This window comes from Sarcophilus harrisii, chromosome 3 (genome assembly GCF_902635505.1).
Source record: "Sarcophilus harrisii chromosome 3, mSarHar1.11, whole genome shotgun sequence".
NCBI lineage: Eukaryota > Metazoa > Chordata > Mammalia > Dasyuromorphia > Dasyuridae > Sarcophilus > Sarcophilus harrisii.
The window spans coordinates 467,347,093-467,369,875 of record NC_045428.1 but is presented as its reverse complement, the minus strand read 5'-3'; the positions used below and the strand labels follow the sequence as shown (position 1 = coordinate 467,369,875).

General features: G+C 33.6%; 1 protein-coding gene across 10 annotated transcripts; it reads right to left on the bottom strand.

Annotated features, from left to right (window-relative positions):
• Positions 1-1,673: 1,673 nt before the first annotated feature.
• Positions 1,674-22,634, bottom strand: ANKRD49 (ankyrin repeat domain 49). 10 transcript variants are annotated; one of them, XM_031961012.1, is made up of 5 exons: positions 22,297-22,633; positions 21,605-21,871; positions 20,120-20,215; positions 15,812-16,179; positions 1,674-2,455 (listed from the first exon to the last, which is right to left on the bottom strand). In XM_031961012.1, exons 4-5 carry the CDS (start codon positions 16,082-16,084, stop codon positions 1,994-1,996), a joined length of 735 nt encoding a protein of 244 aa, XP_031816872.1. In that variant the 5' UTR covers positions 16,085-16,179; positions 20,120-20,215; positions 21,605-21,871; positions 22,297-22,633; the 3' UTR covers positions 1,674-1,993. The 10 variants fall into 10 exon arrangements, with proteins under 10 accessions (XP_031816872.1, XP_031816876.1, XP_031816871.1 ...); XM_031961016.1 differs by having other exon boundaries at positions 21,775-21,871; XM_031961011.1 differs by having other exon boundaries at positions 20,143-20,215; positions 21,605-22,634.
• Between the last annotated feature and the right edge of the window lie 149 nt (positions 22,635-22,783).

Genomic DNA, 22,783 nt, shown 5'->3' with positions numbered 1-22,783 from the left:
ACACTTAATAGAAGCTAACATGGCGCTTGGGCTGCTTCCCTTTAAAGGACTTTCACAGTAAACAGAAGAACCTTTTAAAACCATAAAGAAGTTTTGGGGAGTTGAGCTGCCTTAGCCTTGCTGATTTGAACTTTACTAATAATGTAGGCTCATGCAATCTGATCTTTTGAAAGACTAAGTCTGTCAGAGAGAATCAGTAATATTTGCCAACATCTATTCAGATCTGTATTGGTGGGTCACCTTGTATACTGTATATAATAAGCTTTATATAATCTCAAAGTAAAACATTTCCTTTAGTAGCTTTAAATCACGTAAATCAAAGCTTCTTAAACTTTTTCCACTTGCAAACCCTTTTAAGCCTGAGAAATGTTTATGTGACCCCAGGTATATGGTGTATATAAAATGGGTACACAAATGAAACATTTACTGATAATAAATGACACACCTCTCTCCCCCTCCCACTATTCAGTTTTGTGACTTTATGTAGGGTTGTAATCCAAAATTTAAGAACATTTGTGTTTTCTGGACTTATCTTAAATCAATTTAACAAACATTTATAAAATACTTTCTATATGCCAGGTATTGTTAGATCTTTAGGATACAAAGAGAAATCACAGACAAAAGGACAATATATATAAAGATTTGAACTGTTTCAATAATGTCAACCTGGCAAAATAGCTGTTGCCAAATACAATGTTGAATGTTCATGCCATACAACAAAACTTAAAGCACATATCTCTTATGTTAATAATAAATTAACCATTTTTAATTGTCTAAATGCATGTTTGTGTTTTTGTTAGAAAGTATATTTGATAAGACAAAATGTCAGCTTAATTTTTAAAATAAAGCAAAACTTATGAACTATGTGGGGTATGAGTTTGGATGAGTAACCATAGTGAGAAAAGATAGGTAATCTTAGCCAATGTTCATGGCCACAGAATGACTCTTTGAGCCATGTAACAAATTTGATATAATCACTACTTTCAAGGAATTAACATTCTAATGGAATGTTCTTTGGGGAACAGAAGAAATAATGGGATATGTACACAAAGATACTACAGATAGGGAGTAATGAGATAAAAGATTAGATAAAGAATACTTTCCCCTATTGTGGATTAAAGGAAAAATACAAAGAGGAACTTGAGCCTCAAAGAACATAACAATCCTGACGAGGTAAATTAAGAAGACATATTATTTTTCTTTTCTTTTCTTTATTTTTTTGGCAAAGGAACAGGACTTTGGGAAGCATCTACTGATAGTTTGGCTGGAAAATTACACTGCATTGTATGAGTCTGGGTGGGAACAGATTGTGGAAGGTCTTAAGTGTCAGGTTAAGAAGACATTTTACCCCAGAAAGTTTCTGACCAGGGAAACTAAGATTTTACTCCCTATTTCATAGTAAAATACACGTGTATATATTGTACATGGGCAGTAGATAAAATCCATAGAGATCAATGACTGTTGTTTTTTTTATCTCTAGTGCTTCATACAGTGGTAGGCACTTGATCATTTAATTGAAGTCTAATGCTCTTTCCATGATACCACAGTGCAATGAGTTTATAACAACCATAGATCTCACAAAGGAGAAGTATTTCAAATCTGGGTAGAATTATGCTTAATAGGCTTTAAAGCTAAAACTCAATATATTAAATAGTGAATAAAGACCCAGAATATAGGATGTTTTAAAAAGCATTTTATTTGGTTTAACACCCAAAATGACACATTTTAATATGACACTTGAATACAGAAAGTACAGGTAAGATAGTTATGTTTGATCATATCACAAAATCATCACATAGACATAAATAGTAGAAAACCCTTCAGAGCCCTTTCATATATACTTTGACAGTAAATCTGTCTAATCACCCGGAATAAATACTACTGAGTGTTTTTAAAACATCTTCCTTGAATTAAATTTCATATTCTGGAATGTTTTTGTATTTTATCCAAAGGAGCTGCGGCTATCAGAAACTGATTAAAATTATCAGAATGCTTAAGACTCCAGTTTACAATTTGTATAACCTTCTACAATTTCAAAGAGGTAGTAGTAGATACTGGTCCTCCTGGCAATATCAAATGCTGTTTCTTCCAAGTTATTTTTTAGGCCTGGTTTGATGTAACGATTCATCAGAAGGAGTTCTAGGGTGTCTTTGCCATCTCTATTTCCTGCAGCAAGATGCAAGGGGGTCAACAGGCCATTTGTTTGAGCATTGATATCTGCATCATGCTGAAGTAAGAAAGATGCCACCTTGGTATTGTTCCATTTACAGGCACTATGTAGGGGAGTCCAGCCATCTACTGTCACTGCATGAACATCTGCCCCTTGGCCAATCAGCTCTCGGACAATATCTAAGTGTCCACTATATGATGCTCGATGGAGAGGTGTGTATTCATCTTCATCTCTGGTGTTTACTTGAGTGGTCTTTTCAGAAAGCAGCCTTCGTACTGTGGCAAGCTAGAAGGAAGTACAAGAAAACTTTAAAATAACTATTTCCTATTTTACTAAAGGGTCTTTATTATACTTTGGGTCTTGTTTGGAATTCAACCCAAAGCTTAAAATAAAAAGGATCTAACAAATATCTTGTCAACACTATTCTTCAAAATGCAAATTAAGATGTTTTACTGAGAATGACTTAGTCATAAATGATTCACACAAAAGCACAATTTCTGGATTATAAACTGTGACTAAAATCAATATTCACACATCTATGAAGCAGTACATAGCTTAATTGATTTTAGTGCCCTCTCCAGATTTTTACTGTGCCAGAGGTGAGGTTGAGTTTTCAAAAAATGCCAGTAATGGATGGAAGCTCATTCAGTTTCCTTCAGAGGCTTTTAGTATGGACTCAGCTAAAGATCTGTTTCCCGAAGTTCAGAGAGGCTAATCATCAAAAGGTTGGGTACTAGATAGTAGGATTTTTGGCCATAACAACTTGCAAAATTGTTTCTTAAACAAAATTCAAGAATATGTTATTAAAGAGATTATTAGTATCTAAAAGAGAAAGCTATGGTCATAAAGAACTATCAGCTCTTTAGCAAAAAACAGGTTATACTAGACTAACCTTATCTCCCTTTTTGACAATTGCAAAAGGGTAGATCCCAGGAAATGGCATGAATATAGTTTCCCTATTTAACAAATAAGGTACATAGCATGTTTGCTATGTGGAATAGATGGAGAGACATAAGCAAGATGACAGAACAATCTGATAGTTTTGGAAGTGGTTGAATTGTCACTCAAAGATTCTTTGAGTTATTTATTTGAGGTCAGTTTGTGATGAGATCTCTATTGGAAGGCCTTAAGGATCTGTGCTCGGTTTTATGCTGTTTCATATTTTTATTAATGAATTGGTAAAAGCACTAATGGTATCCATATCAAATCTGTACTCATAAAGTTAGGAGAGGTAGCAAAAAACCCAGATGACCGACCCAGAATCCATAATAATCCTGAGGGGTTTTTAACACTTAGTTGAAAATAATAAAATTATAATTGTCTTTATTAAATTTAATGAATTTAGGTAAGGTTAAAAAAAAAAACCTTAAGCACAAATTAGGAAAAATATGGTTCAACAGCAATTTGTCTGAAAATGTTATGAGGGAAGAGTTTAGTAGACTGTAAGTTCAATATGTCAAATATTGGAAGAATAGTGGAAGAAAATAAACTAATGTGATCTTAGCTACATTAAATTAGGAACAGTCTCCAAGATTAAAAAGGTGATACTTGGTATCTGATGACATCTAAAATACTATTTTCAGTTCTGAGCACCACAATTTAAGAAAGACATTACAGAGTGGTTGCTAAATGGTACAGTGGATAGAATACTTGCCTGGAGGCAAGAGGACCTAAGTTTAAATATGACCTGTGACCCTTATTAATTGTGTGACCCAGGGCAATCACATAACCCCAATTGTTTCCAAAACAAAAATTAGAAAAAAAAATTGAAAGACAATGCTGAAGAATATTCAAAATAATCAAGATAATGAAATGTCTTGTAAAACTCTCTGAAGAACAGAAGTGGGATATTCAGCCTAGAAAAGAATTGGGGATCCATGATAATTATCAAATTACTGTATTCAATAGTTTGATAGTGTTCAATATTTGAAAAAGTTGTGATTTTGAAGAGGGATTGTATTTATTATATTTGGTTCCTCTTCATGTATATAAGTTACAAAAGAGGTAAATGTAGGTTTTCTGCAAGGAAAAAAATCCTTTATGGTGAGAGCTATACAAAAGTGGAATTGCCCTATTTTGGGAGGTAGTGGCTTCTTCAATGCAAGTTTTTAAACAAAGTGTGAGTGACTTCAGGTATGATTCACTTACCACAAAGATGATTTTTAGGATATGGATTGGATTAGAAAGCCCGCTAGTTCACATCTAACTCTGAAATTCTCCTAGTAAAATATTGGATTGGGGGAGGAGGATGAGGGAAACTGGATTAGCTCTCATGGCAGAAACATTCATACCAATGCAATTACATATATTAGTTACAGAAATAAGATTTTAGTGTATTGGGATCAACGTGTACTTTATTTTACACTGAGTTAAAAGCAAACTTATTTTTCTTGAAAATATACCAGGCTAACAAAAGTCTTCATTTTACTTTTCATAATCCACTAACCAGCTTTCTCAGGAAGAAATTAAGAGGAAGATTTCCTGTTGTTTGCACTTATTGTCTAAAGTTTGCTGTCTTAGCAACTAAAGCTACTTTTATATTTCCCCAAACTGAAACAATCTCTTCCTTTTGTCAGAAGAGAGCCCTTTGTACCTCTCTTGTGGTATTTTCATATAAGGGTTATCATCATTTATATAGTCTTTTCTACCCTACTAAAGGAATGAAGAAACTGTCTTATTTACCTTTGTATTTCTCAAAGCCCTAAGAACAGTACTTTGCACATATAGGTATATTTCATAAACTTTTCTCCAAGACTTTTACTAAGTGATTCAGGATTCAACTTCCTTTTGGGGATTAAAAAAAAAAAGGTAGCTCAATACGATAGATTTACTATTTATCATTTCTAATAAGTTAAGACAGGCTTGAATTCCAGGACCTGATAGGTCCTGGTAGCTAAGGCTCAAGCTGATCTTTGTTGACAGAATCTGATAATGGCCTTTGGCCATTTTGATCACTGGGCATCTCAGACTTGGTTGATTTTCCAAAATTCTACAAGTCACAGTACTCTGATTTGCTAAGATGTTTATTTCCTCAAGGGAGGTTATATCTAAGTACTACAATGTTATTGGTGCTAGGTATGGCTAAGTAAAAGTTTTGTTAAATATTGAATGATCTATAGACTTCTCATTTAATGTCCCTGTAAAATCTAAATTAAAAGAGAATATTGTCTGAGTCAGGTATACTCATTAGACTCATAGTGTTATATGTTTATATACATGTTCATATTTTGGTTATCAGCTTTTATTAGTATTAAGTGATACAGGTTTTCCTATCTTTTCCTCCAGTTTTTTTTTCTAATTCTGTCTTCACTGCTTTTACTTATACAAAATCTTTTAAATTTTATGTAGCTTAATTTGTATAATTTCTTCTGTCCTTTGGTTGCTGAGAAATTTCCTAATCAAATCTATGCAAGCTACCTATTTTTGTTACCAGTTTTTAATGGCATGATTAAAAAAAATAAGTCTTTTATTTTCAAAATATATGCAAAGATAGTTTTCAACATTCACCCTTGCATAATCTTATGTCCCCATTTTTTTCTTCTCCCCTTTCTCCTATCTCACTACACTACACAGTAAGTAATCCAATATATGGCATGATTTAATACTCAGATCAAATAGCCATTTTTGAGCTTAGTGTGATAACTAGTCTTAAGACGCTTGTCTAAATTTTTACCTAATTGCTTTATATTTTTCTAATAGTAGTAAAAAAATTCCCTTAAGTCACTTATTTTGGCATTTCAAAGATACTAGGGGTACTGTTTCTAATGCTTATCTAACCTCCACTGACTTTTTTTTTTTTTTTTTTTTAAGCTATACCAACTAGTTTTGATGACTACTGACTTATAATATGGGTTGAAGTCTGGTATATTACATTTTCTTCATTCATATTTTATTTTAGTTTCTCCTGATAGTCTAGGTCTTTTGTTCTTCCAAGTGAATTTTTATTTTGTATAGTTATAAAAAAATATTCCTTCAGCAATTTAATGATACAGTGGGCAAAATGCTGTGCCTAAAGTTAGGAATTCCCAAGTTCATATTTGGTCTTATATATTTATTAGTTGTGTGAAGTTGAGCAAGTCATTTAATCTTTATCTGTCTTCAGATAAATGGAGGTAACACGCACTTTATAGGGCTATGAGGCTCAAATGAGATAAAGCACAGCACAAGGCCTAGGACAGTGAATACTTAATTTAGTTTATTACAGTGATATGACCCAATCATGAACGGTTAATTTCTGTCTAGTTATGTTTCCTTTTACTTTTATCAAGTGTGCTTTATCTTTTGTGTTTTGGTAGGACTAATATTATGCATTTTATAGTTACTTTAAAGGGAATTTCTTGCCTTTTCCCTGATATTTATTAGAACTGCTAGTGTATTTTGTAGATTTGAACCTAAGTCTTGTATTCATCTGTTTCCTCATGAATTCCCTGAAGTTTCTTAAATATACCATTATGTCAATTGAAAATAAGGACAATTCTGTCTCCTCCTTGCTAATATTTATACCGCTGATTGGGTTCTAGAACTGTGTCAAATAATGGGGACAGAGTGCACTCTTACTTTGTTTGTACTGGTAATGTTTCTTCATTGTTCATAATGCTACCTTCTTAGCTTTAAATACATGCTATTGTTCATATTTAAAAAAGGCTCTTCTGTGAATGGTATATCTCGAAAAAGGTTTTTTCTACTTATATTGAAATGATCATGTGGCTTTTGTTACATTTTTACATCTCTCCCTTTCCCCCCCCATATACTCTGTGATCCAGGGAGACTAGCCTATCCTTTCTGTTCTGGAATCCAGATACTTTTATTAGTTGTTTTCAATCCTATAACTCTTTCCTTCTTTATCTCCACCTTGGAGATTCCTTCAAGACCTTCTATACCTTCTGTAAGAAACTTTTCTTAGTCCTTAAACTTATTACCTTTCTTTTGAGGTTATTTCCAACTTATCTTGTATAGACATATCTTGTAGCTGTTTACATTTTGTTTCCCTAATTAGTTTTGTGACCTGAATTTTTTTTTCTTTGTATCCCAATGTTTGGTACCATTCTTAGTCATATATAATAGCTTGATGTTTATTGTTGTTGATTTGACTTGTTTCTTTGTTTTGAATTCTACCAGATCATAATGAATTATGACTAGGATTTTACTTAAAATTTTTGAATCAATATTCATTAGTGAATCTATTAGTTTTCTTCTCTGTACTGTTTCACACTTGTGTGGGTATCAGCACCTCATGAAGAGGTTTTTATTTATTTTTTATTATAGCTTTTTATTTACAAGTTATGTGCATGGGTAATTTTACAGCATTGACAATCACCAAACCTTTTGTTCGATTTTTTCCCTTCTCCCCATCCCCTCCCCCAGATGGCAGGTTGACCAATACGTGTTAAATATATTAAAGTATAAATTAAATACAATATATAAATAAAGTAAATACAATGTCCAAACAGTTATTTTGCTGTACAAAAAGAATCGGACTTTTGCTGGATATAGCTAGTTCTATTCATTATTGAACAAATGGAACTGATTTGTTTCATCTCATTGTTGAAGAGAGCCATGTCCATCAGAATTGATCATCATATAGTATTGTTGTTGAAGTATATAATGATCTCCTGGTTCTGCTCATTTCACTCAGCATCAGTTCATGTAAGTCTCTCCAGCCTTTCTGAAATCATCCTGCTGGTCATTTCTTACCAAACAATAATATTCCATAATATTCATATACCACAATTTATTTAGCCATTCTCCAATTGATGGACAGCCACTCAGTTTCTAGTTTCTGGCCACTACAAAGAGACCTGCCACAAACATTCTTGCACATACAGGTCCCTTTCCCTTCTTTACTATTTCTTTGGGAATAAGCCTAGTAGTAACACTGCTGGATCAAAGGGTATGCACAGTTTGATAACTTTTTTAGCATAGTTCCAAACTGCTTTCCAGAATGGCTGGATGTATTCACAATTGCACCAACAATGTATTAGTGTCCCTATTTTCCCACATCCCCTCCAACATTCCGCATTATCTTTCCCTGTTATTCTAGCCAATCTGACAGGTATTTTGTTGTATCTCAGAGTTGTCTTAATTTGCATTTCTCTGATTAATAATGACTAGAAATAGTTTCAATTTCTTCATCTGAGAATTGTCTGTTCATATCCTTTGACCATTGGATCAATTGGAGAATGGCTTGATTTCTTATAAATTAGAGTTAATTCTCTATATATTTTGGTAATGAGGCCTGTATCAGAACCTTTGACTGTAACAATGTTTTCCCAGTTTACTGCTTCCCTTCTAATCTTGTCTGCATTTGTTTTGTTTGTACAAAAACTTTTCAATTTGATATAATCAAATTTTTCTATTTTGTGATCAATAATTATCTTAGTTCTTCTTTGGTCATAAATTCCTTCCTCATGAAGAAGTTTTTGGTAGAGTGCCTGTTGTCTCCATTTTTGAGACTTCATATAACACAATTTCTCTAGCCATTCTCCAAATGATAGACATTTCCCCCCTTTCTCCCTCTTCTGAGTTTCTAATTTTTTACCTCTACAAAAAGAAGAAATTACATATGAATCCTGTCCCTCATTCTCTGATCTTTTTGGGATATGGGTCTAGCACTGATATTGTTGGTTCAAAGGGTATAAAGTTCATTTTTTCATGTGGTTTTAAATTATTTTCTAAAACAGCTAGACCAGTTCACAGCTTCAATGCCAATGCATTTGGGTTTTTGTTTGCCCTTTATGTTATCTTTGATAATCTGAAGAATATGAGACCGAATCTCAAAATTCTGTTAATTAGCATTTTTCATATTATTAGTGAACTGGAGCATTTGTTTATTTGGCCATCAATAGCTTGGATTTTATTCCTTTCAGAATTACCTATTCATATTTATTTATCTTTTCAGGAATGGCTTTTGTTTATATATGTGAATTAGCTCCTTATTTATTTTGGATCTAGACCTTTATCAGATTAATTTGAAAAATTTTTTTTTCTAAATCAAGTTTCCCTTATAATTATAACTGCATTAATTTTTTATGTGTAAAAACTTCTATTTTATGCAATCAGAAATGTCCTCTGTCTTCTAAGATACCCTCTACTGCTTGCTTGGTCAGGAACTCTTCCCTTCCCTTATCCTCAGGCATTTCCTTCCTTTAGTTTACTTTTTTTTTTTTTTTTGGGGGGGGGGGGGTTCCTACTTCTCGAAGCTTTAGTCATTAGCTGCCCTCTGCCTAATTCTAGTTTTTAAGGTACGATTTTCTTCAAGTTAGCTTTTGTAGCTCCTTTTCCATATAGCTAATTTTACATAAAAGTTTTCTTCAGTAGATATTTTTTTTTTTTTTTGACATTTGGTCAACAGTATTTTTTAAGGAACTATCTTTTTTTCATTCAATTTTTGTCCTTCCTTTTCTAGTTAACTCTCTCGATACCTCTCATTTCTTTCCCCAAATTTTCTTCTCTCTCTTAATTTGACTTTTAAAATCTGTTTTGAGCTCTTCCAGCCTTTTTGGGCTTGAGATGAATTCATATCCTCCTTTGAGGTTTCACATGTAGGCATTTTCTGCTTCTTCTGAATTGGTATTTTGGTCATCCACTATAGTTGAGCTCTGCTCCTAGAGTACAGAGGGTATTCCTCCATTCCAAGCTTCTTGTACAGAATTTCTGACTTTGAATACTGGAGCTTCAGTTGTTCGGTGATTTGTTTGTGGTGTTGGGGTAGTAATCATGCCTGTTGTTGCATGGTTTCCAAGACTTTTATTTTGTCTGCTGTGCTATAGCCTTGAAGAGCCAGGACCAAAGGGTATCAGTTGCTATTCTGTTTTTGTGGCTAAGATCCTGTAGTTGGCTTGCCTGGATATCATCTGTGCTGAGCTGCACTCCCCTTTTATCCAAATGAGACTGACCTTTCCTGAAATCCTTACAAGTTATCTTAAGCTGGAAAATTCTTTCATTCCATCTCTTTGTAGGTTTTCTTGCTCTAAAATCTGTTCAGAGGTTTGATTTCAAGTTGTTTCTAAGGGAAAATGGGGAGAGCTCAGGCAACTTCCTGGCTTCTCTCTGCCATCTTGACCCCAACCTTGTTCTTTGAGTTTATGATGTGACTTGGTTACTGGTTATGAATATATTTGGAATTGTTAGCATATGGTTTAAGTTGATCTAAATAAAATTTCTGCCAGACTGTCTTTAAAATTTTTTTTCTTAGTAATTCTTATCAAATAGTATGTTCTTATCCCAGAACTTGGAGACCTTTGAGCATATCAGAAATCATGATATGTTAATTTACTTCAGAATCTGTTCCACTTATTAACATCTGTATTTCAAAATTAATACCAAATATTTTGATGATCATTTTTGTAATATAGTTTGAGATTTACTATTTGAGTAATTTCACTTCTTTTCCATCCTTTTTCATTATGTTTCTAATACCACAATACAATCTCTTGATAATTCAGAATGACACTAAATAAATAAGCATAATTAGTACTGTCATTTTTATTATATTGGTCAATTCATAGGACCAATTAAAACTTTTCAATTGTTCAGGTCTCTAATTCTGTATAGTGTTTTATTATTATCATTCTTTTGTATGAGTCATATTTGGACATTTTATAGCTTTTTTAGTCATTTTGAATGGATTTCTCTTCATTTCTCCTGGGTTTTTGTTGAAAATAAACAGAAAAACTGATTATTTGTATGGAGTTGCTGAATTTATTCTTTGTTTCAATTAATTTTTAGTCACCTCTAGGTTTCTCTATGCATGTCATGATATATATTTTTTTTGGGGGGGGCGAGGCAATTGGAGTTAAGTGACTTGCCCAGGGTCGCACAGCTACTTAACTTTCAAGTGTTTAAGGCTGGATTTGAATTCCAGAGTCAGTGCTCTAGACACTATGCTACCTAGCTGCCCTGTGCTATAATGTGATATGGAAAACCAATAATTTTCTTTTTTGTTTATATATTACTTCCTCTGTTTCTATTGTCTTTTTGTTAGTTACCTTTGACATTAATGGGAAAACCTCTAGTTAATCTTTTTTTATGTGTAATATAAGCTCTTGATTTTAGATACATACTATTTATCATATTGAAGGTCCATTAATTCCAATGATTTTTAGTATTTTTAACAAATGGATATTTTGATTTTTTCTATATTTCTGATATATTCATTTTTGTATTCTTGCTTTTAACATGACCTATATATTTTTGATCTTAATCATAACTGAACCAATTTGGCATTGCTGGTATAAGTCTAACTTTGCTCTTATTTTAATTAAAATTTTAGTACTGCTATTCATCAAGAACAATGGTCTAATTTTCTTTTTTCTGAGGTTTTTTCCCCCCAGGTTTAGATTATTGAACACATATTTGTATCACAGAATGAATTTGACAGGATTCCTTCATTTAATATTTTTTGCTAAGTTTATGTAACAGTAGGATTAACTGTTTTTAATCTTACTGATAGAATTTATTTGAAAATTCATCTGGCTTAGAGATTTTTCCCTTTGGAAATTCATTTATAGTATACTTAATTTCTTTTGCTAAGATCGAATAAGCAGCTCTTTTCCTTTTTTTACTTTGTTTTTGTAGCTACTCATCTATTTTAATTCTCGTTTGGGAATGAATTCTTTGGTTCTCTCTCTGCTACAAATTTTTATTGTAGTAACTTGATTTTCCTTGACCAACTTAGATAATGGTTTATCAGTCATATAACTCTTTTTCTCTTTCATTTCAAAAAGCATTTTTTAAGCACCTACTTTTATGTACTAGGCTCCCAAGGAAACATGAAAAAAAAAATTGCACAGTTCTTGTCCTCAAATACCTTACAATTTATCTTAAATGCATATGAATAGGTATGACATAAGATGAATATAACTTCCCTTTCTAAATGCTCAAAAACCCAGCCTTTAAGCAATGTGTTCTTCAATATCCTACTTGTAAAAGATACTATACAGGAATTCTTGCTCAGACACAGCTAAATTATTTAATTGTTGCAACCCTATAAAATAGTATCCTAAGGAGGTTTGGCAAAGGAAGTACCTAGTTATGAGCAGTTGCTATCACTTATTCTTAAAAAGCCTTTCAGAACAGGAAGAGAGCAGGAAATAAGTGGTATGAAGTATAACAGTTCTGCATGGACAGGAGGTAGAAAAATTTCTTTAATTCTAGTGAAACAGTGGAAGAATATTTCTTTAGAGCAATTCAGTCTATCCTGATGAAGGACAAAACTAAACTAAATGGAAGGCTATTTTCCTCTTCGTAAATACTAAAGATATCTAGGTCAATATAAAACTGAATATTAAATTCAAATTATAGGACCATCATACCCTAAAGGTCAAATGAATTAACAGAAAATTTTACAGAAATAATGAAAAGGCTGAAGATTTTTATTAATTTACAAATTTCAATCTCACCATAGCCTTCAATCTAAGACCTAACTTTTGATCTGTACTGAAGTAGGCCTGTATTAGAAATGAAAAAAACAAAGAATTTTTGAAATGTGATGGAACAGAGAATAAAAAAGGTAAAGACTCAATTTTATATTGCTGAGAAAGGGAAATGGAGAAACGAAATAATAGTTTTGCCTTTTACTGTGTTTTATTTAAAATAACAATGAGCTAAAGATAGATGAGGGCAAGATGCAAATAAAGGTAAAAGATGTAAATATGGAATTTACTGAAAGAGGAGCAATTGAATTCTTACTGAATAGAAGAAAAACAATTTAAAAGGTTAAGGTAGAATTCTCAAAACAGAAAAAATTTGTTATTTAACAAATACAATACTCTATCACTAAATTTTAAAATAATATATTCACTCCACCTTTACTAAAGTTCCAAGTCCAATATCTATTTGACCTTGAATAGAGATAACTCTAGCTTCTTTAATAGTGTTACAGCAGACCACTATTGTTGATAGATCCTAACCAGATGCAAAAACTTCAATTTCTTTTCCAAGTCCTCAGCCTAGTGAAGAATCTCATCAGCAGAAAGCTGACCAAAACAAGATTTTTTTTTTCCAAAGCAACTCATGAAGATAGTCTATTAAGGTATGGATGAGCTATGATTTGGTTATGTTGAGGAAATGATGCAGTTCCACAATGATTCTGTGATTTTCTCTTGAAAAATAAAGACTTTAACGCCTACATGAATTTTTTTTTTTTAAATATACCGATCTGTAAATCTACACCCTGCTACATAGTGGTTGTTCCAATGTATTGGGATTCTTTATGGCATTTTCTTGATAGACTGGGAAAACCAGTGGAGCAAGTAAACTATTCACTTGTGTTTTCTATGTGAACAGCCTAACTTTTTTTCTGGTCATCTAGTTTTTTCATAATACCTTTTAGGCTATTTCTATCATATAATGTGATGTGTTACAGCCTTTCATGTTCACCATACAAACGGTGGGCAATCGATATAGCTCATTCACCACATAGGACACATACAGAATTTGCAAATAAATAATGAATTTGTTTCAGAATCAAACAGGAAAAGATCATCACGTTGGAATGGCTTCAGGGAATTACACTAATCTTTTAAGGACTCCAAACTTCCTGAAATAAAAGTTCATATTTTTATGATTTTGTTTGTGAGTAATATGTAAGTGATGGAATATAATTGCTGAAAAAATTACTTAAAGAAGGAAGCAGCTACTTATAAAATCAAACATTTTGAAGAGTGATGCAATCTTATTTTATGAAAGATGAGCAAAATCTGCTCTGTTAAAAGGTAGGTAATACAGATGAGGAACCTGAATCTCAAAGAGAGGTAAAGATTTGAACGGAATCTCTCTTGACTTTAAGCCTAATATTCTTCTTACCATTTTATGTTACTTCTTGCCTCTTTGCTGTTTGCTTTTTTTTTTTTTAAAGCAAAAAACAACTTTCATAGAGCAAAAGACAACTTTTAGAGAGTCTTCAAAGAGAGTGTGCACATACTAAATCATATAACATTCTGCAATAGACATATGCAACCACATAAATAATTTTAAAGATCTTCTGATTACGTCATGTAAACAAGAAAAAAAGAAGATATAAAGGGTGTGTACTAGAGTCATGGTGGATATCCCGAGTAAAAAAATCCAAAAGAGTAAATTCCCTATAGATGATTCTCTAGAGGTTTACGTTTGCACAAAACACCAGGTAACTATATCTAGTTCTACAGAATTGCAGATTAGTAGTTTAAGAAACAACGGAGTTGAAAGAAGCGAGATACTGATGTTGCCACTTTTACGGTGTTCTCAATTTCTGTGACAGCAGGTGTAGCCTCAAGAGGAATATCATTAAGACCATAAAAAAATCTGTAAAAGACTGCTACATTTGGCTTTGTATATAATTTTGAGAGGTTGTTAGCTGACTTGGGTGATGGGTGCAGTATCACAGAAGGATAAGTAGTGGGTTGCAGTGAATGTGTTAAAGGTTTGTGTTCAGAGGGGCAACAATTGAATGTGGAATCTGAATTCTCAAGTTTGTCAGTGTATAAATTTGCTAGTGTATGTATAATCAGAATATTATTCTTCTGACCTCTTAGAGATGACTTCCCTATAGGGCTTCAGGCCAAAGGAAACTTGTGCCACTTACCAGTTGTGAGATCTCAGACAAAATTACTTGAGATAGATTCTCCTCATCCATTGTTCAATTAATCCTATTTGATCTTTGAGGTTTTTTCCTATCTTTAAGATTCCTTGAGCATCAGCATTTATTAAGTGCTTATATATACACCAGGCACTATGCCAAGCACAGGGGATATAATGAAAAGGTAAAAAGTCAATGCCCTCAAGGAGATTATATTTGAGTTATTAAAGAATTAAATGGACAACATATTCTTCAAGGAAGCTTGGACGCAGAAGATATAATTATTCTGAGAGTATACAAATCCTGACAAGACAATGAAGTCCTAAAAAAATTATCCTAAGTCATGTGCAAAATATAACAAATAATCATGTTAAATTGTTGCATGATGGGAAATAAGAACAAAAGTAGCCAAACTTAATAAGTAACATTTCAGTCAGGCCACTTATGAGAGATGTGATTAATTTTATATTATGAACTGTAAATATAATGACATGGATCTTGATTTCAGGAAGATTTTATTCTAATGAAATGATAAGGAGCAAACTATTAATCAAGTTTTCTTTAAGACAAACCACTCAGCTATCTTATTTCAATCCTTTAAAATCCACAATTTCACTAGTGGATGAAAATGCCAATGCTACACATTAAAGGCCTCATAGTAGATGGTTTCATGAGTTTCTGTATGCAAAAAAATTCATTAAACACTAGTCAATCTTCTAGTGATAAGCCTCTCCATCCATACTGACACTTGGATAGGGGTATGTTGCTAGGTTTAACTAAGGAGTTTTTAGTTTTAGAATCTATTTTCTAAAGCTTCTTGTAATGAAGGGCTAGGATAGGATGCCAGTAAAGGTAGAAGAGATGAATTTATCTATAATATATACATTCTAATCAATTTACTATACTGTTGGATGCTTATATATAGAATACTTTAGTTGTACATATAATTAGTAGCACTATTTAATAATGTTTCCACGATGCTATTAATATACTGACCTATTTTTCTTAACAGAAAAATGTAAATGGTTTCTTATATACTTTATAGATATTTAAAGTTAATAAAAAATAAATTTTCTTCTTACCCGATTTTTTTCAGCAGCCCAAAGAAGCAATTTGTTTGGCTCCTTTTCCAGTTTTTGTTCTTGCATTTGATACCACTCCTCTGTTTCTTCATCCTGTTCTTCTTCTTCATCAGTATCATCAACCCAGAGGCTCTGAGTTCCAAGGGGAATTAGGTGTCTATGTGTTTCTAACAATTCCAGCTGGTTAAAATATTCAGAAAAGTCTAGTGTCTTCTCTGGATCAGATTTCCCACCATCATCTGCTTTTTCTTTTTCATTCTCAATGTTTTCCATTTTTATTATCAGTTTCTCTGAACATCCGGGGCTCGGGCCTATCTGTTTCTTTCTGTGATGAATTGTGTCGTCTCTATTTTAGTCACCATTAGAACCTGACAAAGTGCAAGATGCAAAAATTATTAGTAAATGATGGAAACACTATTGAATACAATAATGTCACACAAGCATGAACATTAGCAAAATACTAGATAGAAATCCCTTGAGTGCCATTCTTTCCATAATTAGAACTAACATTTCAATTTCATGTGATGATTACTGATTCAACCCCAGTTGAATCTCATACAATATCAATATCTATACATTATTTTAAAGCTATGTAATATATGCTAAGCATTAGAAATTATGACAGCTGTAAAAATGATATACCAAATACAATAGTAAGGTGGATAGTAAAATTTTAAAAGAATTTTAGGGTAAAAGAAACACCATTGTACCACTATCCTACCTATCATTTATAATAGCAGCTCACATTTATAAGGTAGTTTAAGGTTTACAAAACACTTTTCCTACAATAACTACTTAGTATAGATAGCATACATATTATTATTCCCATTTTATAGATGAGGAAACTGAAATTCTGAGAGGTTAAGTGACTAGTCAATGGCCACACAGATAGTAGTGGAGCTGGGGCTTGAACTAAAATTTTCTTACTCCAAGACTATTTCATATTATTATGCTGTGACTTATGGCTACCATGAGTGGCAATTATCATTTAATCATAGTTTGACTTTTAAGATAATTTTTATCTAAGGTTTTATAAATCTATATTGGTTGTAGTTCTTCCTTCTTGAAGAGACACCACAAAATCACTACATTATGTTGGAGTCAAGGAACAATGTATCATCTGTGGCTAATAAGACCAATACAAACTGTAATACAGATTAGGCCCAAATAGTTCATATGAACATTTGGAATGGAGAGGTCTCTCAATTTGTGCAACTTATGTTACACATCACTCTATAGTTCCCTTGGTTTCACTATCTCACTCATGAAAATATATCAGGTGATTGGTAGCTATGACCAAAGAATTTGCCAAATGGATATTTGTGTAAATCAGAAATGAGAAAATGATGCAGATGCAAACATAAGTCAAATTATTTCTCAGAGTTTTAGAGAATCCTTTTGATTACAAATGGTAGCAGATAGTAATCTATTTACTAATAGTAATATAATAGTAGTAGTAATAATAATAGTATTTAATCTCTAACTGAATACCATGAAGGTGGTAAGCTAACCACTTTGCTTAATAGCACTACCACACTGTGGAACATTTTAAATTGTTAGAATACTGCCTCCCTGTAATTTCTTTGAAGTGCTCTATTTATGTAAATTTCAATACTAGTCCAAATTAATTAATAAACGAAATTAAGAAGACCATATTAAAGTATATGAAAAGTATTATATAGCAACATGAGTATCACTTACATATCTTCACAACCTTTTACAGGTAACAGCCTTGTTAATCAGAAATGTTTGCCAACTATTAAGAATTGTGCTCTCCATTACCTGACAAGACAGTGAAATCTTTCATAGTACTATTCCTAACATTCTGATTTCATTCTAGTTAAGATATGGTAAACGAAGTAGGGTTAAGAAATACATTTGGGGGAATGTGTGCTAGATAATCAGCCTAGAGTTGTTCTTAGTCTTCCTAATTTCATTTCATAATGTTTTTAGAAATTATAGTCAACCCTCTTTTCCTCAGTGTTGATATGTTTACTCATGAACACAGAAATTGTTTTCCCCACTTTAAAACTTAATCAACTTTGGCATATTCAGATCCTTCACAAAAATTTTTCTCTGATGCTTCATAGTGGAATGAAAAGGACCCCAGGATTTTGAAGACTGTGTCCCAGAAGAGTGCATGTTCTGACAGATTCTACCAAACTAGAAAGAACCACTATGGTCTCAATGATAGACTTTGGGGTGGTTCATCATCAAAAGGATGGACACCAGATGATGAATTCTTTGTTCACAGCAATCAATGAAACAAAGAATAATACAAAATCATTCAGCTTTCTACAATCCTTTTCTATAGTGACTAGTAGTTAAGAATCACAATTTTTTTAGGTGAAATAAAAAGATTATCTTACTTGTTGATGCTTTAAATGTATGATCTCTATCCAATGCCTAACAAGTCAATATATTATCAGAACTGAACTATATCAATATTGACATTATATGTGAATGAATGAAACCAGAAGACATAAAAAAGTCTGCATTTTCCTTATAGATCAATTAGTTAAATTGGTTTCATAACATGTAAAAAGAAATGTCATTTTATGGAACTCTCTAATATCTTGTCTACAGTGTTCACACTGAACATAACTGCAGCTTATGAACTATTATATGTTGCAGAAGACAAAGAGTGAAATTCTATAAGGAACTCTGCAAGATATTCCAAACCAAGTCATTTTATACACTGATCCTTGGAGCCGGACAGGCAAGTACTATATAACAAAACTGAGATGAATTATTTAGAAATAGGAAATAATTGATTAATACTACAGGAATTATTTTTGTCTTTGTCAACCAGATCAACTACTTAAACATCAACATACAACCAGAATAGAGAGATGACAATTACAACTACTCCATGAATATGAATTACTTATAAAATAATAAATGGTAGAGACTTATTGCTGTTTATTTTTATTTCTAACAGAAGTTTAATTGTGAAAATAAAATTGCTATGAAGAGTAGTCCAAAAGAACCTGGAAATTAGAAATGGCCTAGAAAAACATGGAATTTCTTAGATAAGGAGGTCAGGGTAGCAAAAAGCAATACTAATTTACTGCATAAATTCATATGTAAAATGTTATGGAGAATAGTGGATAATAAAAAAATTCAACTGACTCAGAAAACAGGGAATAGCAGTAGGGAAAAAATGAATCTTTGGAAAGCTTGATAAGAGATCACTGTATGAAAATAAGTTGAGTCATTGCATGAAAATTTATAAATGAAACTCAGAATAACAGAAACAAAAAACCTGGCAGTGTTTCTGCATCATTCTGTTTTCACCTTCTGAGAGTGTGACTACATATTTACACTCATAACAACTCTTTCTCTGTGCTATATGAGAATGTGGATATGGCATTTAAGAAAATGAAATCAAGAATTGAGAGGCTAGACCAAATCAACAAAAATGTGACTAAAAGATATAAGTAGCCAGTCAGCTGGCTTTTATTAAAAAACTGCTATTTCCAGGCACAGACTCTGCTGAGTAGTGAAGAATAAGTACTAAGTATGGTGTAGTAGAAATATTATTAATCTTAAAGAGATCTGTTTCAGTCTCACTTCAGACACATAGTGTGATCAGGGATATGTTAACTTCAGCTGTGAGTTGGTATCTATTTGTAAAGTGGGGATAATAACAATATCCTTAAATACAGTGAGGGGTTGTGGGGCTCTAAGGAGAGGAGGTACTTAAAGAGCTTTGCAAACTTTTAAGTATTACATAAATATCAGCTGTAATAGTTATTAGCAACCCACTTGGTTACATTCTCAGCTCTAAAAAGTCTAAAAAGAACAATCTCCATATGTATAAAGGGTATGCTAGAAAATATTAGAAGGGGATAGCCAGATTCCGCAAAGGATGTTGTACTGCAGGCTACATCCTTGGTCATACAACTAATCAAAAGGTAATACAGAACATAAGATTCTATTTTTTTGCTGACTATGAAAGATTTAGAATAAAATATAGCCTTAAAGGTTCTCTTCAAACAAAAAAGATATCTAATTAGTGAATTCTGAGATAGAACCACAGGGGTAATTTTTTTCCCAGTGATCTACCAATATTTATTGAAGTATAAAGTAGAAGATATATGCTAACTAAAGCTATTTTGCCTCTGATATGTACAAAAACCAAATGGAAGAAGTATTCTTCTATACAGTATGGTCTTCTAGATGCTCTCATTTGAAGATCATATCACAGCCCAGAATACTTTATGACTTCCTCACTCAAATAACATTGAAAAGAGATCAGTTCAACTATCTATTCAGGAAAAAAAAAAATTGATAAAGAATACCTACTGCTCAAACTATGATATACATACAGCTGGATAGTCAGGCCATTCAGTTATATCAACAGTAAATGTATCTTGAATAGGTATGAAGATTGATGGTGAGCTGGTCCAGAACAGAAAAGGAGGAAAAGAACAAGCTGGTCAGCATTTGGAAAACAGCACAGTGCCTTTCATGATCTGGGTCTCAAACCATTCCTGACACAGAAATCTATTTTTAACACAAATAGATGTTTAACCAATTAAAAATAATTTGGCCTAATAATTTACACAGGAAAAAATAAATGGATGAGTATATATATGTATGTAATAACTAATTACCCATATTATATGCAATTAAACAGCACTTGTCCACCAGAATATATATCTAAGAACTGACAAATGAACAAATGAAATGATTTTCTACAACAAACTACATCCTCAATTATACAACTGAATAAAAGGTGATATGGAAAATAAGATCCTGATGCTTTGTTGATTTTGAAGGACTTCAAATAAAATGTAACCTTAGAGACTTTCCTGCAAAAAAGTGTTGGACTGGGCCTAGCTGGGCTCAGAACTTCAGGACAAAAAGAGTGGTGGATTGTTTTTAGGAAACTGAAGACCTTCCCTTTCTCCTTTTTCATATCAATATTCTATTCATTTTGTTGCACAGATAAGTCAGGGAGTATGATGGTTTGCAAAGAATCCAAATCAAGGATCACACAGAAGGCAAGGGAGAGATGCATAAGTTGATGTGAATTTGTAATAAATTTGTACTTTATAGAGAGAGAGTAAGAGAAGTTGTCAGGCAAATTTATGAGCGAAAAAGAATACTGGCTTGTTTGTGTGAAGGGATGCAGTTGGACTGGCCCAGTGCTCCACGGGAATCCTGTCCATTAAGAAAAACTGAAGAATGTCTCCAATATAGTTGGAAGGACCTCTGCAGCAATACAGACAAGAGCAGCACAGGAAAGACAGATATGAATGGATTGTAATTTACATTATTAGAAGAGCATCCAAATTGATGAGGTCACAGATTCATGAGTTATTATAAGATAAATAGTTGCAAGTCATGAATACCACTTACTGAAAAATCAAAATTGCAGATGAATCAAAAAACTAAGAGATGCATGGTAGGAGTAAAAAGGCTATAGTATATTATTTATGGTGACTAACATACAAGTAACATAAAAGGGATACTTAGAAAGGGAAAACCAGATAATGAGGTAGGCCAGTCATGTTGTAAGAAGGGAAACAGAGAAGTAGCCTGAATGATATGGTGTCCATTGAAAGTTAAAAGACCCAGAAACATAAGCCTCAAGCATATCTAAAGATGCTCTACGGAGAATTTATTGAAAGACATGGACAAAATTTACCTAGGTTGAAAAAGCATAGATGAATTTTGCTTTGCACTACTTGACAAAGTACCTAATAATGAAGTTTCAGATCCACTGAAGTCCATTTAACTATATATAATGGGTATATTTCTCAGGTATGGTAAGAAATGCTTTACCAGTCTTCTGATCTTCGACCCATATCAGGATCCTCCTTTTTTCCTCCAAGCCTCAACAGGACACATGATAGAAGTGCATTCTTAAAGGTCACATCCTTTTCTTTACACATTTAGCAGAAAACACTTAAAACAAACATGCAGAAAATCATAGTTTTATCCAGGTATCTTACCACCTCCTTGGTTCATATTCTTCTTTTGGGCTGAGTGATGTTAAGGTTGTACAGTCATTTTGTTTGTTATACTGTTCCCTCTTCAAAAGTTAGAAATCTGCAGGTCAGGAGTCAACATGCTTACATAACCCTCATCTAGGGTTAACCCGAGTAGATTTTTTTTCTTTTGAAAGGTATGTCTCCCTGTGTAATGAACTTTGATCTGTCAGTTACCCAAGGTAAACTAACTGAGGGAGAGGTTGTGGCCTTGAAATTAATTTAAAGAAATAAGCCTACTTGGAGTTGGGCTAAGTGAGGCAAACAAGCGATTGCAAGTGGCTACAAAAACTACGAAGGCCTGGGTCCGAATCCCAGCTCGGCTCCCTAATACCTGCGTGGCCTCAGGCAAGTCCCTTCCCTTTCATAGGCCTCAGTTTCCTAATCTGTAAAATGAGGAGGGTTTGGGCTAGATAATCTTTACAGGGTCCCTTCCAACTCTAAATCCTACGACACTAGGGTGGGAAGGGAATGAGGGTTGATGACCTGGAGAGGCGGAATTCCCAGGACTTGGGGAGGCCATGACAAGGCCCTCCGGAGAGGGCCAGTCACCTCACAAGGCCGGCGTCGGGGCCCTCTGTCCTCCACCAACAAACGGGCGGCTCTGCCAGGGTCCCAGGTGGGAAGAGAGGTGGCGGAAGAGCTGGTGCGTCGCGGCCCGCTGTGATCTTGTCTAGTTGGACTGGAAGACGGAGCCACGTATGGGCCACAAGCAAGTCCGTTACGCGCAGAAGACGGGCTCCGGGGGTGCGGGGGAGCGGGGGAGAGCGAACCCACCACTCCCTTCCACGCACTTCCGGGTCCTGTCCCCGACTCTTCTCCAAAGCCGACCGGATTGGCTCTCGCGAAAAGGGCGGGGACTCGTTCCCAAGGATCTAACCATGCGCCCTGTGCATCAGCCAACGAGAGCAGAATCCGAGCGGGTCTCGCGCGATCTCAGGAGGCATCGCGAGAAGATGAGGCGATTCGTTCC